The sequence below is a fragment of the Astatotilapia calliptera genome, chromosome 7, assembly GCF_900246225.1.
Source record: "Astatotilapia calliptera chromosome 7, fAstCal1.2, whole genome shotgun sequence".
In the NCBI taxonomy this organism is placed as follows: domain Eukaryota; kingdom Metazoa; phylum Chordata; class Actinopteri; order Cichliformes; family Cichlidae; genus Astatotilapia; species Astatotilapia calliptera.
In genome coordinates, this window is record NC_039308.1 from 14,667,135 (window position 1) to 14,686,442 (window position 19,308).

A 19,308-nucleotide genomic window follows, 5' to 3' on the forward strand; every position below is an offset into this window, starting at 1 on the left:
CCCTTAGGCCCCCTCCTCGATTCATTGATGGTCTTTCCCTTTTCACATAAATGACCTCCTTGACTCCGCGCTCAAACCAGCATTCCTCCATGTCCAAGATGTGCACATCCTCATCCTTGAAAGAGTATCCACTGGCCTGTAGGTGTAAATAGACTGCAGAGTCCTGGCCTGATGAGGTGGCTCTTCTGTGTTGTTCCATCCGCTTCGCCAGAGGTTGTTTGGTTTCCCCGATGTATAAATCCTGGCAATCCTCCTGGCACTTGACAGCAAACACTACGTTACTCTGTTTGTGTCAGGGGACCCGATCCTTGGGGGGGGCTTTGATCAGTGGATTTTGGTCAGTGGTGTTGATCAATGGTCATGAGAATTTGCATAATTAAGATTAAGGAACTGACCTCCCAGCCCATTGCTCCTTCAGTGGGCTGGTTTCAGTCATTATGCAAATGTACTGTGGGCTTGACCAGTGAAATGACATGATAATGTGTGTAAAATTGCACACAAAGTTCTGGTAGCACAGAGTGTCCTGTAGTTATAAAATCAAACAAATATTAGGGTTTCGTTAATTTACAGAAAACGTCCTCTTTTTTAGTATGCTTCCTCTGTGCTAATAATAAATTTTAGATCAATTTATTGCTTTCATGTAGTATAGAAATCCTTCCTATTTTCCAAAGCCATCCACTGGGCTAATTGAGTCTTTGCCGGGTCGATACTGGCCCCCTAGGCCTCATGTCTGACACTGCCGCTCTGTGGCATGTCATCCTGATATTGAATTTATGGCTTTAGGTTGAAGAGAATATGCACATTTAACTCTCAGAAGCCTTCCCCCTACTGTGAGCATAGTACTAATCTGATATTGTATGCTGTAATTTCTTTGTACCATGGAGCTTTATTGTTTCCAAAGGCAATTAAAAACATCATTTGCCAAATGTTCGCCCTCATTCTGGGGCCATCTCACATACACAGTGCCAATGCTGGAAGTACTCATCAGTGCATCACATGTGTACTCGTAAACAACTGTAAAAAGTCACCGACATAAAATGCACTCTGACTCATGCTTGAGTAGCAGTAAAGTTAAAAACTACAGTGCCCATCAGTTTTGAGAAATGGAAGAATCTACAAATAAAATGAAACTAAATATCTGTATATGTATTTGTATTTTCTATAGGAACCAAAGATCTTGGAGTTCAGTACCCCAGACAAACCAGCACTGAGACATATGCACTGTTTGTTTTGGCCTTCTAATGCAAGATGAATAAAATATAATGATACCATATAGCCACGTAATTATATTTAATTGTTCAGGAACATTTTTGTGCCCCATCTCAAAATTTGTATAAATAAATCAATAAGACCTTTGATACTTTTTCATTCATCTTTCATTCATGTTCCAGATCATCTGCTGACATTTACAAAACACAGAGTGGTGGTAAAGACACAACAAATGTGCAGTTTTTATATTTTACTGGAAAAACATCTGAAATGTTTTTGTCTGTGTGCGCGTGTGCGTGTGTGCACATTACTGAGTCAAGCCTAATGCCTGCGTTGCCAGGCGACGGTGACATGTAGGTACATTGTTTTTATCACACTCGGCCACACATACAGACTGCCCACACAAAATCCTAGACTTTTAGTGTGTTCAAGCCAAGTTCTGCATAAGCTTACAGCACCCAAAGGATTCACAGTGTTAAAGGGTCGAGCCACCCTCGGTATGGTCTGGGAGGCGCAGGGAGGTGGGGGTAAGGCCGACATCCTGGCGGACAGGAAGCCCAACTTCCTGTCTTGATTAATGAAGGGACTGTTGAGGCACAGAGGGGCCTCCCACACACAAAGCCCTCGCATTTAACCTTCAGTGTCAGCTTGATGTTGGTTTTTTCCCCCGGATCTCAGAGTGCTTGAGAAAAACATTCTTGTAAGAAAAGTGAAAATGGTGCCGGTACGATTTTTCACAGCTTTTTTTGTTTTTTCACAACATCTCAGCACATGCTGACACAGTCAGAAAAAACACTTGTTTATTTCTCAAGCCACCATCCCCTCCCCTCCAGCGTGTTTTTGCTTGCATGAGGGTCGGGGATCCAGTAGAACTGGTGTTTCTCAACCACATGTCACCGGTCAGGAGTTGTGTCAGGGCGAAGAATGTAAACAGAGTCAGCAGAGCTGGAGCTGGAGGAACTCAGCCGGTGGCGGTCGCGGGCTGATGGGATGTTAAAACTTGTTACTTGTTAAAACCTGGGGACGTCCTAAAGCAGCAAGGACTTCACTACTAGCGTGCTGCTTTGCAATGCATTTCATTGGAAGATAGAGGAGGGGGAGGGGGTGTAAAAAGTGAGAGGGGGAGTCAGGGCTGGGGAGGTGCTTTTTAAGATTTCATGATGTCTTCCAGCCCCCACAGTTGGCAGGGAAAAAAAAAGGTTGCTGTTGCCAAGGTGACTTGACAGAGAAAGGGAAAGTATCTGGCTGTTCTTGTGCAGGAAGCTCAGAAGCCAGGGGCACAGATAAGATGATTTCAGTCCCTCCTCCACAGAACAAAAGCCGTACGCATGATATACTGCCTTAAATACCTCAGGACGCTCTGGCTGCTGCGTTCACCCCAAAGCTGCCGAAATATGTGAAACATGCAGCAGTGCAGAAAGTCTCCTATGCTGTGCTGAAGCTGCCTTGCGCCCTTTAAAATACACACCACCACCGCGTTAAAACAAGCCAATGGACAAATGGTTTTTGGCACTGAGAAGAAAGACACAACACTTTACAGTCAAGAGGAAAAAACTCTCATGTTTATTTAGCCATGAATTTCACATTGTGAAAAAAATCACATGTACAAAATAATGCCATAAAAATAGAAATTAAAACTCTTACATGACGAAAGGAACCGATGCACACCGACGGTGGCTTAATTTACATCAACACATGAAAGCAAGATACTGCATCCGATTCTGAGCCGGCTGGATTTCCAGATAAAACAAGAGGATAAAGGAGGGCAAAGAGCTGAAATGGGAAATGCCACTCAGCAATTAGGTGCAAATTGAAGGGGCATTCATTACTCTCTTGTTGCCAGGGAAACTTGTGTTCTACAGGGAAAGAAGTACTCCCGTCTGATTGGCGGGGCCGGAGGCTCCGTGTTCCGTGGTTGGATGAGGTCAAACTTATGGAGCCACAATGGTTTGTCCTGAAATTGACAATAAAAGGGAACTTTTGGGTGGCTTGGGGCGCTGAAGCAGAATTTACTGGGCTGTTAATCCCCTGTTGATTTAATTTGAGTGCACATAGAAGTTTTAAAAAAATTACATACATATTCCACCAAAACATTACCTCTTACATTGAAATTCAATGATACCATTAATATTCAAATGTAAAACGCCAATGTTCAGGTCACACAGACAGACACACAGATGAAAAACGCTGATTAATGTTGCCAAGTGTTTCATATGAAAGTGTTTAATGACACATGTTTTGGTCTTCGGATACCTCTTTTTTTTTTTCTTCTTTTTTTTAATGTGTATGAATGACACTATGGTGAAAAGCACTGTGGTGTCTGCCCTTAACAATGCACAGCTTACTGGAGTTCTTAACCTAATGATTACAAAGACTCACGAGAAGCCAAGTTAGCACATGTGACAGTCGTCCAGCTGTCACAATCTTAGCCATGTCAGGGTTACTCTCCCTTGTTGGTACTGGGTCATATACTGCACCGATCTGCCAGCCTTTTCTGTTTTATGGTTCATCTAACCCACTTCATTTGGTCTCCTATTTAGGCTGATTTAAGGCAAGTTTGGACCCAGATTAGAGCTTAAAGAGAATTAAAACAACATTTCTTTCAAAGCCGTTCAGTCTTCTATAGTGTAAGGGACTCTATAGTCTTGCTAATGACTGCTTTACATTATCCGTAGTGTGAGTAATTCTGCCTCTTGCATCCATGAAACCCTGGGAGAGGTTTCTCTTAAAAGAACCAAGTACCTCACGCAAAAAACTGGACTGTCCAAAATACAGCCGCCCGCCCCAACTGCGATGAAATTAAAACACAACAACCGGCCATGCACAACATAACCCAAACATACATTCACATAATGAACACAGGCAGAGAAGAAAATAAATACGATTAAAACATCTTAACATAACAAGAGTATTCATTGCCATATAAATTAAGACTACATTGCAGCAAGTTTAAGAAGAAACTGATAACTTCTCAGTTTGCGTTTAAGGTGACGAGAGTCCATGCCAGTTTTTTTGTTATCTTTTGTTTGTTTTCTTAGCGAATCACCACAAACATGCTCAAAAAAGGGTTCAGCTACGACTCAGGCGAGCGAGCCGCTGCGTTTGTCAGAAGCAAAGCCAGTCTTTTACAGCATGAAGTGTTACGGCGTTCCTTCCGAGCCTGCCGAAATCCGCCCAGCCCTGTGTACAGTGGGTTGGTTCAGCGAGCGTCACATGCAAACATGTAAGGTCATGACCTCAAGGCACCTTCACCCCATCCCACTCCTTGGCCATGCACAGATCTACCCCTCCAACCTCTTCCAACTCAGCTTGTGTTGGCCATCAAAACCTCACAAACCAGGCAGTGCCCTGTCACTGCCTGGTTTGTTTCTGTGTCACAGCTGTTAGACGCACAAGCTTGAAACGACGCAAAAGAAGATACAAACGGAAGAGCTTATTAGAGGACTGAGGGGGTGTTTGCTCCTTCATTCTGCCTTTTATAAATCATCTATGTTCAGTCAAACTTTAACCTATCCTCGTGTTCCACCTCCAGCAATCTAAACAGGGCATCTGTCATGCTATACATTTTTTTCTTCTTTTTCTCTTAATATTTAAAAACAACAATAAAGTCCTAACAAGCATTTCATGACTGAACGGGGGGAAAGAAATGCAGGTAGTGTGATATGTTTTCAGCACGCCAGTGGCAGCATGAAAGCACAAGTGTAAAATGCCCCACGCAGAGTGGGAGTTTGTGCCAAGCAGCAGTTTGTTTGGTTTGTTTGCGTGAACTTCTTTTTACTGTACGCCTCAGCTTCCATCTCACAAAACGAGAGATGGCATCGTTCTAGTGAAAGCGTCCATCTGTCCATGCCTCTGATTTTTTTTCTTCTTTCTTTTTTTGCCTCTTTGCAACATCAAAATGAATGCGGGCGTCTGTACATCACTGCTCAGTGTCTCTTTTGGAGAAAAAGAATGTGTGCTTCTTCACAGTTGGGAGACCAGTAGATGATGCAAAACAGGGAAATCTAAGGGAGAGAGAAAAGAAAGACTCATTAGGCAGGCTAATAAGGTGAAAATGCCTGAAAGCAAACAGTGCTAAACAGTTTAAAGGTGACCTTTTAATTAATCAAAACAGTACAGAAGATGGATTAGGAATAAAAGATTTTTTTTCTGTCTAAAGAGTCAGGGTGCACAAAATAAAACCAAACTCCTGCCTAGTGGACTGTATCCCTGCTGTTGAGTCAGCTTTTTGGAGACGTGTATTTGTCTTTACATGAGCAGTATTGGATTGTGTTTAATTCACTTAATAATCATGACAGACATGAGTGATGCACATGATCTAAACAACAATTTAGGAGTATGAACAGTCCACAGGTTGTGTTTTACTGCAGAATCAGTGAATCTAATTCAAACTCAGTGAATGTATTGCTGGGAACCACAGTGAGAGAAGTGTAGTGTTTGGTGTCATTTGGGTGAGCGTGCCTCACATGTTGGTTACAAGTTTCCTTCTGTTAGCAGTATATTCAGTTTAATTAAATTCCATTTTGTTTATACATTGCGCCAAACCACAACAATAGTCATCTCGAGGTGCTATATACTGTAAGGTAAAGACACTACAATAATACAGAGAAAACCACAACAGTCAGACAACCCTCTATGAGCAAGCACTTGGCAACAGTGGGAAGGAAAAACTCCCCCTTTTAACAGGAAGAAACTAATAATAATAACTCGTGACTAAATGCAAAGTAGTGCATAAACACATAGAGAGTGAAAAGAGATGAGTGAAGTGCATATGAGTATATGTCTGTGTTACACTCTCCCCGTATGGGTAGTGCTGTTGTGTACCTTCAGATCCAGAAACCTATTTAAGTACTGGATTTCTGTTCAAAATTATTAGTAGTCTGAAAACTGGAGTCCTGAGTTTTGTTTTAGTCCAGAGATTAACACAGATTTGCTAGAGTATTTAAAGCAGTGGATACTGTGTGATCTCCATTTGTTTACTTTTATGTCAATAGTTTGTTGTTTGAAGCCTGATTACTCTGACATGTTCTAAAAGATGGGATTATTAGCTTAGCTTATCTTATCTTAGTTTAGCTTAGCAGCTAACTGTGGAAAATTGAGAAAAAGCTAGCGTGGCTTCATCTGATGCTAACAAAAGCCATCAACCATTATATTCGCTTCACCCATACAAAGACTGAGGCCTAAAATGATTCTGTTATGCCTCACATTAGGCATTTTGGTGGTAATTCTTCAACCATTTCCCCCTGCTAACAGCTTTCTGAGAAAATAAAAAAGGAGAACTCAAAGAGGAGTTAGGAATTTTCCCCTGGGAGAAAAAGACTGCAAACTTCGTTTTTTCCCCTCACAGCTACAATCTCCTCCTGTGAGGTCTAACATCCTTCATTCTCCTTTTATTCCTAAACAGTCAGCCTTCTTTTCCATTCCTCCACATTTCATCTTTTCACCGCGTTCATTGAGTAGACTGTCAGTTGCCATGACAGGCAGACACAGAAAAAAAACAAATTCTCTATTAAATTAGTGGCAGGATTATTCACTTCACTGAGCATTTTATTGCGCTGGCTTACAGATAGTTCAGGCCTTCAGTCTCTCTTTCAGAGACAAGTCACACACAAAAAAAGAAACAATGCAAAATATTTCATCCAGTAAAGAAGAGGAACATCACAGCCTTATAGCAGTGATGCCACTCCGAGCAGTTTCCTGGGATTATCAAGTGGGACACCGTTTGTGTGTGTCAGTACTTTGCATTCATACCTGCTAGCCATTTCAGAAAAAAATAGAGAAAAATGAAAGACTGTCTGCAAGGCTATGTGTGCGTGGGCATCGGAGTAGGTTGCAGTGATTGTCTGATGTGATGTGATCATGACCCTCCAGCCTGCAGTGCGCAGAAAGATCAGGTTTGCCAGCTCACTACCCATGCTCCACATACGTCCAGCCTATTTACCATCAGAGCCGGAGACCGTAGTTAAAAATAAGACCAGGAAGGCACAGACGGAACCGGAAGAGACCGTAAATTTTCAGAGCGAGGCCACTACTATGAAGGATGGTGTGTGTTTGAGTGGGCTGAGGGGTAGGTCTCACGCCGTCTAGCTTTACAACGCCTCCTCATGTCCCTCGCTGCCACTTCTCGCAGTCGCCTCATCTTGTAGCTGATGATGAATGGTTTCCGACACTGCGTGAGTCGCCGGCCACCTCCCTCTCACCCAGTGTAAAGACCATAACCTCATCAAAGGAAGGCAACTGAGAGTGGATTATCCGCGCTGGGGTGTTGCAGCCTGCTGGTGTGGAGCTTGTCTAATTGGCAGACCCCTTTTTCCCTCTTAGAGAGATTTCCCCCACAGGAGCAATAAAAGTATCCTATTCTCTTTCAATTACCCTCTCTGTCCTTCGGCCCATCCCCGCAGCCGCATAACTCACTTAACTAAAGCACACAAGCCCTATCAATCCCCCACTGGTCTGCCCTCCACTCCACTTATCGTGCCAGTATAACTCTTATTGTGAAAATCTAAAAGCCTAACAGAGTGAAAAATTGCATCATGTTACAGGCCTGAATTCTTTTTAACTTTAAAATCATGATACTTCAAACTCTAAATGCAATTCACATAGACATACATCTATACGGGGGTAAAACATTAATAATGCAATTCAATACTGAGTGTTTATACTACCAAAAACTGTCAAACCCTTCAAAGGTTGCTTCAAAGAATCGCTCTAGTGTAGCACTGTCAGATTTGTGATAGAGGGTTCTTAAAAAAGGATCAAATTGTATGATTTCCCTTGGGAAAACCCGACTCTTGGACTGCCCTAGATCAAACACGAATGCTGACAGAGCTGTCAAAGAGTCAGGTGTCTTATAGCAGTGGCTAACATAGCCTCGAGGTGCTAGTCTCAAACAGAAGGGAAGTGTACTGCTGAGGTGGGTTTTTTTTTTTTTCGTATTTCTAGTTAAATTTCCAGTTACTTCAGGCAATTTATTGGATTTTTTTACAGCTCCAACTGAAACAAAAAAAACCTGCTTCATACAACTGTTCTCATATATCGCATAATACCAGTACTCCACAAGGCACGTAAAATCAAAGGCATCAGGAGCACGATCTTACCTAATGGAAAGGGTGCATGTAGAGGGTTCTGAACTCAAGCAGGTAGATGTTTCCAGGTGCTGACAAAAGCAGTAGGAATGAGTGAGTATGGCACTGTAGTTATGCTGTTCCATGCATCCAGTGTGGGGTCATAGCAGTCCAGAGTTTTACACCTCTGTGTGCCAAAGTACCCACCCACCACATAGAGTTTGTTCCCTGATGCCACAGCCTGGCAGCTCATCCTCTTGGCAGTCACATCACCCACTTTTGTCCACTGGTAGCTCTCGCTGCTGAACTTGTATGCTGAGCATGCTGAGAACTCTGTGTCTCCGCCCATGACGAAGATCTGGTTTCCCAGGACAGCGGCGGCTGTGTAGCGCCATGGCTGAGGGCAGGATGCAGGCACGGTCCATCGGTTCTCCTGCGGATCGTAGCACTGCACCTTGGGCAGCTTGTCGTGGGTGACGCTGGTTCCTCCGAAAGCAAAGAGTTTGAGTTTGACGCTAACTACTGCTGCGTTGCTCACACCCTCTCTCAGAGGAGCTACCATTGTCCACTTGTTTGCCACGGGGTCAAACTGCTCCACCTGTTTGAGAGACACTGATGGAGAAGCTGGAAGGCAGCCTGTCGCTGCGGTGTGACCACCTACGACGTAGAGACAGTGTTTCAGCTCTGCAGACCCGTGGCCGAACCTGGCAATCAGCATGGGTGCCGCCTTTGACCATTCCTCGTGGACAGTGTCATAGACCCAAACATCTTTGGACACGCCATTTTCTGAGCCTCTGCCACCAGTGATGTACACCTTACATCCAATTGCACAGGCACTAAACTCCTTCCGTGGACTGGGGATGTCAGCCTTTGGGATGATCTCTTTGGCTTTCTGGTCCACAAGGTACAACTTGTCACACATGAAAGTCTGGCCACCCAGAAGAAACAGGGCATGGCTGGTTTTTCTGGGTCGAGCACATGGGCTGTTAACAACGCCATCGTTCTGTAGGATTTTCAGCTTACAGCGAATAGCTTCATCCACCAGCTCCTTGCTCTTGGCCTGGGAGTTAATTAGCTCTTCGGTAGAGACGTTCTCCATTAAAAAGATGGCAGGCAATAGCGCAAGGCGAACCGTTCTCAGGAGCTCCGGGAGATGGCAGTGCCTCCTTTCCAAGTCGTAGTTGATCCAGTTAAGAGCAGCTTCGTAAACCAGTCTCTCGTCTTCTGTCTCTAGCTCCTCATGTGATAAAAGCTGCACCACCATATCTTTGGGCAGTTGGAGGAAGTCCTCCGTCTTGCAAATAGCAGGAAAGTTGCTGAGGCACATGCCCCAGGAGAGCTCTGACAGCTTGGTACACTGATGGGCATCTGACAACAGAAGCATGCCAAGGCAGTTGGATGGGTGAAGGTTTCTCTCTAAGAATTCTGCGCAGGCATCCCGGATGTCCTGAAATTCCAACATGTCCCCAGCCTCCAACAACGACTCTGCATTCTCCTCATTGATGACCACCCGTGATGAATAAGCGTAATCCAGCAGGAGCTCCAAAACCTCCGGGTGGATCGAATCATGGAAGTCAACCTCACTGGCCTGACTTTCCCTCAGGCCACCGCTGAACATGGCCTCAAAGTAGCGACTGCAGGCAGCCAGCACTGCGCGGTGGCAGGGAAAGGAGCGGCTGCCAGCATGGAGCAAGACGTCGGTGAAAAGCCTTTGCTGCCGCAGCGAGTTGAGGTGCATAAGGACGCTGTCGGCATAGGAGGACTTGTGAAAAAGGTAGATGTTCATGGAGCCGGTGCTGGCTCGCGATTTTCGGTTCTCATGGACGCACACGGACATTTTCATTGAATCCTAAAATGAAAGAGATAAAGAAAAATCTCTCATCAATGCACTGCACATTTGAGGCCCACTACACATAATTATTATTCACCAATTCAACATTTCCCACAACGTGTATCTTCCGTCTTCAAATAGTCTGTAATATGGTGTATCTTAACCTTTTAAACACATCCACTAAAATTTAAAGCTAGATGCAATTTATGTTGAAAAATGGGGCATGTAGTAGCTATTAATCAGGAGCTTTACAGTGCAAACAAACTGTTTGTCCTGTACAATTAGTCATAAAAATGTAGGTTTAGTGAAGTGAATACAGTGGATGCACTATGTGGTGATGTTGATGCTGATATATTACATTGTTGGGCACTGATATCTACAATGAGATAAAAAAACAAAAACGTAAAATGTATTTTTGGAGGAGGAATCTCAATCATTCCCAAGAGATCAAGATATTCAGAAAGAGATCAAGTGATTACAAATTACAAAACAGCATAAACCTGAGGGTTCTGAAGGTCGAGTAGATAACAATTGTGTTCTTGCAGAGACTGCAAGGCCTTGCAGCTCTGAGCAATGCTAATCCTCCTCTTTCAGAGATGCCACGATTAACAATGAAGTTTCCCTTTGCAGAGGATTCTTCATGAAAAGGGAAAAAGAAAGAGACAGTGGGGCTCTTTTAAGCCTCTGAGAAATGCACTCTCCTTCCAGAAAATCACAGCTCCCATCTTCACTGTCTTCGCCCTGTGCTCGCTCACAGCTCGCTTTTATTCCAACCAATTTCTAGACATGTCTAGTGCCTTCTGCACTCTATTTACAGAGGGACCAAGTCTCTGTCTGACCCAGTAAATCCACAGCTGACAGACATTTTAAGTTGTCAGCCTGCCCCTAAGTCTATCGGTCTTGATAGAATTTGATAGAAGGCTGGTTAATCCTAGTAGTAAGGGTAGGTTTTAGTACAAAAACAGGACTGGGCTTGTTTCTAATGGTTTTGTAATTTCATTCTTGACTGCAAATAGCTCCACAACCTGACAGCTGCTGTAAATTATAATGATTAAAAAGTTCTGATGGCTCAATAAGAAAAAAAAAAACATCAATAAAATGCTTCAGAAGAAGGAACAGACTTCCATTTATATGCTAGGTATAAAACAGATGTAGACGTTTAATAAAAACTGAATTTCTATGGAGGTTCAACGCTTAAAGGAAGTCATATATATATATATATATATATATATATATATATATATATATATATATATATATATACACACTTTTCTGCATTTCAAAGGCTCTCCTGAAGTGAAATCTATTGTAGCTGAAAGGGGTCAAGCTCTGTCAGCAAGCAAATGTTTTACAAACCTACAGGTTTGTAAAACACCTCCCTCAAGGTGGTGTCGGAGAGGCGGATGCTGTCCAAGATAAAGACAATGTTGGATAACACCTCCCACCCACTCCATGACATGTTGGTCAGTCACAGGAGCTCGTTCAGTGAGAGACTGAGATTACCGAAAAGCACCACTGAACGACACAGGAAATCATTCCTGCCTTTGGCCATCTCCCTGTACAACGCATCCACTTAACACACTGTTTGCTGCTACAACTACACATGTTTCTTTTCCAAATATTTATTTATAAGTGACTTATGTATGTATGTATATATATGTATATATTGTACTATTCTTAGTTAGCGTATTGTCTGTCTTGTCTTAATGTTGGTTTAAAATGGAGCACTGTAACAAAAAATAATTTCCCCCAGGGATCAATAAAGTATTCTGATTCTGATTCTGAGGTGGCGAGCATTTGATGTTCGAATGATAGGATTTTCACTTCAAGAGTGAAAGAGTTCAAAAGTTCCTTGCTGTCATAAATGACTCCTCTTCAAAAAACAGAAAGCTACAGAGAGCTAAGGACAGTTTCCATTTTCGCTAAGTTGCATCATCTGTTCCAAAATCCTCAGAATGCAGTCTCATGAATAGGAAATCAAGCCCAATCCCTGCAGGTATAAATGCAAGTCCAGTGGGGATTTCTGGTGAGCAGTGGCACTCATACCTTGGGCTTAATATCTCAATGCATACTGAATGAACAGCTATGAATTTTGATTTTATTTTTTTGGCATTCAGGGTGCTCAGAGGATGAATCCTAATGATTCTGGGCTTTGTCCCTTTGAACATGTTCGCACAGGGATGTCAGCGCACAGCTCAAAGGACAGCCATTCCACGTCTTTGTATAAAGAGGAAGAATCTTATTTATCACAAGTTAATGAAACCCAAAACCAACCGCCACCGGTTGAACAGGATTTACTGCATTCCTGCAGTGACAAAACTGGCAACCTGTCAACTCCTGGCCTCTGGCTCATCTGTAAGGAGAACATCCTCACCTAATCTCCTTGCACACGTCACATGCTACACACACACACGGACACATTGCAGCTCAGGGTTTCTAACTGGAGGTTGTAAGTGACTCGATTTAAATATGTGATCCTTATAAGTCAGGCGCTAAAATGAAGAGGTTTCACACTTGTTAATCATTGGCATATTAATAAATAGAACCATTGGTACTCTCAGGCACTGGAGCTGGCAGATAAACACTTCAGTTAGTCCAATAATTTAGCTTCATACTAGGTAGCAAAATGATTACAAGCTAATTATAGTCTACCAGTAAATGATAGACACTTAGCTGAGCTGCTAACCGTCTCTGTTCTTTTGCCAAACAAATCATTTAGTGGCAATAAAATAGCAAAGCATAACACAGCTTTTCCATTTAATCTCACTGCAATGCACTCATTCCTCCAAACAACACTGGTGGCCAGCACAATTACCAAAGGTGATCTGTTTGCACAATCTTCATTTTCCCTGTTGTCAAACGAAAGTGCTCACTCACGCCCGCATACTGGGGAGTGCGGGAAAGGTGAACAATGAAAAGATCAGTAAACCACATGCCTCAACTATTTGCATATTAAAGGGTAAAGCCTGGATTACCAGCTCAAGCAGCTGGTCCCGAAACCCGTTTGTGACATATACAAGCACGGCTAGATTCAAAATAGAAATAAATAAAACAAAACAAAAAAAGTTTTATACAAATCTTAGACAATGCAACGAGAAAGAATAATTGAAGACTGCACTTACGCTTAAAAGTGTTGGATTTGCTTCCTGATTATAAGCTTAAACTTAGACTAACCTCTGAAACATAAGCACGTTTCTCTTGTTTTGATCTTAAGCACTGATTACAGAGGAAATTAGATAACTCGTATCACTGTTTAAATTTGCTTAATCTCATCATCCACAGGGCACAGGCACAGAGCGCATTCAAACATCACGAGTGTGACAAGTCTGTAAAAATTCCTAACAGCTGTCTGGAAACTGTAAATTACATGGAAGTTACAAAAGGAAAACTATTTCAAAGCTAGGATTAAACTGACAAACCCTTTTCGGCTATGAACTAATGCAGGCTGTCTTACTCCTGCTCTAAATGAGAACAAACTCCTGGACACATCTTCACATCTGCAGACGCAATCATTTTCCATGAGAATATAGGAAAATATAATCAATTTCAAAGTAAAAATAATAATAATAATAATAAGCAAATGACAACATTTACATAAAATGTTGGGAAACATGCACTTCCCTCTTTGGTGACTCAAGTTTTTCATACCATAATTTATCTGATTATCTGATGTTTCTGACTCTTTTTTCTTTGCGCAACATTCTTCCTCCTACTTATTCATAGCTTCATGACAAAGCAAAGTAGCAAAGATTTTTAGGTTAATGAAACTTTATTAACATAACCTACAAAGAGGTTCAACCTCAAGTAGTTTAAGTCCCCGCCCTGCCTCCATTCAAACCAAATTGGTGAGAAGATTCCTGAAGGTTTTGTACTGTTGGTCAGAAAGAACAAAAGACATTGCTGTGAGTACTGAGAAGTTCTGCTGTGCCATTAATATTTCTATTTCTTTTACAAAGTGGTCATTTTTATAGTTTATTTTTAAGGACAGTGGAGAGAAAGACTCACAGTTGCAAAGGTGGTGCCCAATTTACCGCAAATGTGCAGATAATGCAGCCTAATTTCAAACACAAACCCTTTGATGACCATTACAATATGTGACAGCTTGTGGTATAATAAAGCAAATATCTCTGTTGCACAAGTTAATACAAACAACTAGACTAAAATAATAATTTGTGACAGCTTATCAGCATTGAGGTTTCCACGCTGCTCTGGAGGACTTCCCTCTATTATAATACCACAGTCAGTACACCAAAGGGTCCAGACAGGAAGAAATGCCAGCAGTGCCAAGATGTGTGGTTGGCTCAGTGGCTGAGAGAGGGAGAGATGTCTTCCTCATCCCACCCCTCACAGAAATCAGATCCACACACCGAGCACACAGCCCAGAAAGCCCACACTACACGCCTCACTCAGAAAGCACACAGTTAAAGGACATGCACATGCAGCCACTGGACTCGAGCCAGGGCCTGGCTGACTACAGCCTGTTTAAAAATCATTGCCAGGTGTTCACAGTCAACCATGGACTCAGGAAGAGGGATGGGAGGGGAGTCACTTCAAAAGTAAACACCGGAGCTTATGTGGACCTCGTTCTGTACATCTGCCACTCGGTGAGTGGGGGCGGTAATTGAAGCAAGATGCAAAACAAGAGGAAAGAGCAACGAGCTATAGATGTGTTCGCCTGCTTCTTCAGTGTTGAAGATCGAAATGTACGATCTCAAGTCTAAATGCACAAACAAACGCCGTACAATTGAAAAAACAAACAAAAAAAACCTAATTAAATAAATTAAAATCATGGCTTTGTAACGTCGAGAAGAGCGTGTCACACCTGACGTCGCATTTTAAACAAGCAAAACATCCCCAGCATGCACGAATGTGCAAGGAAACAGCTGAGGACATGAACGCAGACGACCGAGGGGAGATCAGCTATCGATAAATCAATAAATCAATAAAATGAACCTGAACGTGATCAGCGAATGTAAACATTGTTGCGCTTCCTAATGCTCCATCCTGGAGCAGAAGGGGGATGCATTCGTAGTTACTATGTAACAATCGAGCCACACGCTTTAACATGATGCAGTGAGGTGGTTTAGCATTATTAGTATCATCATTATTATAATCAGTATTATTATTATGCTTTGTTTTGTTTTACCTCTTTGGGTGAAAGCAGGAGTTCAATTGTGCCCGGAGTTTCCCTCGAACATGCCACTTCTACAAGAGCCACGATGCAAGCCTTACGCTCGGGGAGTGCAACTCCGTGGGATTTATATCCGAAAGGTCACGGAATACTAAGTCGAGATCCACGCCGATTGTGAGTTACAGGTAGTTTACCGAGGCTTCAATGGACCTCTGGGCAGCCGGGTATCAATAGATGGTAGCTGTGATGTGAAGGATGAGCGGAGATGTTTGGATGAGCTCCTCTAAAGCTGCTGCTGCTGTGTGACTGAATCCTATGTGTCCTCCTCCTTCTCCTGCGCTCCCACTTCTCTCTCACTGAAACAAGTGGGTGTGTCCGAAACCGAGCGAAGGAAAGAGAACATGTACCATACCATCCCACTGTGTAAGATAATGACCAAGTAATCGCTAAAGATGAGTTCAGTTAAAGTTTTCTTTTTTCTTTTTTAAGGACTTTCTGACCGTTCAGACTCTTAATAAAGTATGCATTAGAGGAGTCTAATGCATGATTAACGTAATCATTAATATGATTAACGTATCTGTATATATATATATATATGTTTCTAAATCTTTCTACAAAGTAACTACTAAGCAGGCTGCGTGGATAGGAGCGGTGCTTAACTTGGTTTGAAAGGCAAATGCTTTAGTAAAATTCTGATACAGTGTGCAGGATCTGCGTCGCAGCAGTCCACGTAATGGTTTAGTGGTTCCTCAGAAGACCAAACAGGATCCACCCAGCATTGTGACAGAAGAGTCAAGAGAAAATTAAAGGTATTGTTCCGGTGTTGTGCTTTGTGGACTCAAGACTTTAAACAGCCACTCCAAGACATTGTGAAACAATAACATATAGGAAATGCCACAAAGTCTGACTGAGTCACATTGAGCCAGTGTCAGGTCCTATAGGATTACAAAGGTCTCTGTGGTTTTTAGTAAAAGGGGGGAGAGCTGGGAACGGGAAGTCCAATTTTATCTGTGAGCATCTTGTGTGAGTCACATCTGCGGTGCTCGTTGACGGTGCATTTGGCTGTGACTAAACTCTTCAGAGGATCCTCGAGGCTGTGATGTTGCTGTTTGGTTTGTTTGTTTTTGATGTGTAGTGTGGTGGCCACAGAGCTGTTGAGAACTCACGCCCAGTTCCCTTTCCCATCGACTGTTGATGAAAACCGAACAATCGGTTTATGCTGAGGATAACGCAGCATACTGTTCACCAGGGAAGTACACTCTGAAAAGTGTTGAAGAGAAACGTCTTTGCGCTCTAACATGGACTTTGTGTATGGCAAGAGAGACACCTAGTGGGCAAAGTCATGCAAGTAGGCCTGTTATGTGCAGGATGCTACTTTATTTGGCAGCATAATTGTCGCCAAATAATGACAATTTAATATATTTGCCAATAATTATTATTGTCAAATAATTAATTATTGTCAACAGCAGACTAGCAGACAAACAGGTTTTTGTATTGTTTCTTTGCTCACTTGTAAGAAGTTTGTAGTGCAGTAAAAATCAGGTAAATGTAGCATGACATATGTTTTCTTTATTATACAAACATTATATAGGAGTAGACAATGGATAACTGAATAACTTTATATTACAGTATATTCCTAACTAAGCAGCTCATTCTCAACACTTTTATGAAAATTTGACCTTATATGACCTTGAAGAAGAGGTCAGAGGTCCAAGCTAACGTGATATCCCTTTACTGTACTTTCTATAAGTTGATAATACATACACTAACAAATCACCATTAGGTAATACTACTTTACATGAAGCTTCAAGGTGGAGCCTGTCCCAGATGCCATAGAGTGAAAGGTGGGTACACCCTGCACACATATGCTAGCATGGATGGAAACTGGAGGACCTGGAGAGAACTCCTGGTACTCCAGCGGATTCCAACACAGAATCCTCTTGCTGTGAGAGATTAATAATAACTAATGATTCAATGCAGAGAGGTGTATAAAGACATGGTGAGTGGAAAAGGTGCATCATGGGAATCCCCCAGCAGCTATTGCAGCGTAACTATGGGAGGATTCAGGCTCACCTGATCCTGCCCTAACATTTTCAAAGTAGAGAGGATGTCTGTCTCCCTAATACAAAATTGGAAGCTGGTTCCACAGAAGAGAGCCCTGAAAGCTGAAGGCTCTGACTCCCGTTCTACTTTTAAATACTCTAGGAACTACAAGTAAGCCTGCAGTCTGAGAGCAAAGTGCCCCAATGAGGTGATACAGCCCTATGAGGTCATTCAGATAAGATGGGGCCTGATTATTCAAGACTTTATATGTGGAGCAGGATTTTGAATTTGATTCTGGATTTAACAGGGAGCCAATGAAGGGAAGCCAATATAGGCAAAATATGCTTTCTCTTTCTAGTCCCTGCCAGTACTCTTGATTTTGGATCAACTGAAGGCTTTTCATGGAGTTTTTCGGACATCCTGATAATAATGAATTACAATAGTCCAGCCTAGAAGCAATAAATGCATGAACTAGTTTTTCAGCGTCATCCTGAGACGGGATATTCATAATTTCAAAGATATAACGGTAATACAAAAAAGCAGTACCACATATTTGTTTAATATGTCCATTAAAGAACATGTCCTGGTCAAAAATGACGCCAAGGTTCCTCACAGTGTTACTGGAGGCCACCGTAATGCCATCCAGAATAAGTATCCGGTTAAATACCATATTTCTACAATTTTTAGGGCTGAGTACAATAACCTCAGTTTTATGTGAATTTAGAAGCAGAAAATTAGAGGCCATCCATGGTGTTTATGTCTTTAAGACAACTGCAGTTTAACTAATTGTTGTGTCCTATCTGGCTTCATGGATAGATAAAGTGGTATGCTATGTTGTATGATGGCATACCTCTAATTATTGGTATGCCATTATACAAGTGGTTACAAGTGGTAGATATTCAACTACATAGTGTATTGATCAAGTCCATGTGGTGTTTGGTAGATTTATTTGTCTATTCTAATTGTAGTAAAATGGTATTCTGAATACTATACACCAATTTCTTTAAAGCAGGGATCATACTGTTATTTGTCGATTCATATATAGATAACAAAATGATGTGCCATATTTAGGAGCAAAGCCATCAATCCAATGGCATAAAATACTTTATATGACATGAGAAACAAAAAAACATTGGCCTCACACAGCTGAATAACACTGTGGTTAGTAGATGTTGAAAGGAAGCATCAGTGATGAGTTAAAATGACCAAATGACAATGCAAATACTGTTTTACCCAAAGTGTCTGCCTATATTTTTATCATTTGTGAGTTAAATAAATGCTCCAATCTGCATATTATTCTTTCAGTTTGGGGTTCTTGTGTTTAAAAGTAATTAATGGACGAATAAGCATGCAAAGAGCTAGTTATGTTACGGTTTTTTAGATTACCCTGTCATGTGGGCTGTCAAAGATACACAGTAAAACCTGTTGTTCTTGTTTAGCACTAACTTTAGCGGCCAAGCACGTCAGTTAGAAATGAGTAAGCAAATATACCCGATGGCAAGTTGTATGTAAATTCACACACTTCACTTTAGGCTGTAAACACATTCACATAATCTAGATAATAGAATAATAAGGTATAATTTACATACTGGTCAAAGTTTGGTGTCTTTCTTTTTAAACAGAAAGGTAGGTTCGTGATGCAAAGCATACTGTACATTTAGGTGCTATCCCAAAACATAGTGTGAAAAAACCTTCTTTTTAAGTCAAAGAAAGAAAAAAACGGAATATTGTTAAAAGGCCAAGTCAGAAACCTGATGTCACAATAATGTAGTGTGCTTTTGACTTACACAATACAAAAGTAAAAGCAGAGAAACTATTAAAAACGCAGCTGCCATGACGGCCTGCCTATTGTGGCAGAATAAACTAGAATCTTCTGGAAACTAAACTGATAACATCAATGTGCTTCTTCTTTAGCCGATCCTTTGTTGATTTTATGACATGTTTTGGGTCACCGTCGTGCTGGAAGACATATCCGTGATCCAGCTTCAGTGTTCTGGCTGAATGGTGAAGTCATCCTGTATCCTTATTAG

The 19,308-nt window shown here is 41.9% G+C and overlaps 1 protein-coding gene across 1 annotated transcript; it reads right to left on the minus strand.

Moving 5' to 3' along the window:
- Positions 1-2,749: 2,749 nt before the first annotated feature.
- Positions 2,750-15,366, minus strand: enc1 (ectodermal-neural cortex 1). The gene is made up of 3 exons (XM_026173293.1): positions 15,251-15,366; positions 8,307-10,122; positions 2,750-5,213 (listed from the first exon to the last, which is right to left on the minus strand). Exon 2 carries the CDS (start codon positions 10,114-10,116, stop codon positions 8,341-8,343), a length of 1,776 nt encoding a protein of 591 aa, XP_026029078.1. The 5' UTR covers positions 10,117-10,122; positions 15,251-15,366; the 3' UTR covers positions 2,750-5,213; positions 8,307-8,340.
- Positions 15,367-19,308: the final 3,942 nt, after the last annotated feature.

Bases quoted from the DNA above. Each gene is read 5' to 3' on its own strand.
- enc1 (XM_026173293.1), bottom strand. From the start codon at position 10,116: ATGAAAATGTCCGTGTGCGTCCATGAGAACCGAAAATCGCGAGCCAGC.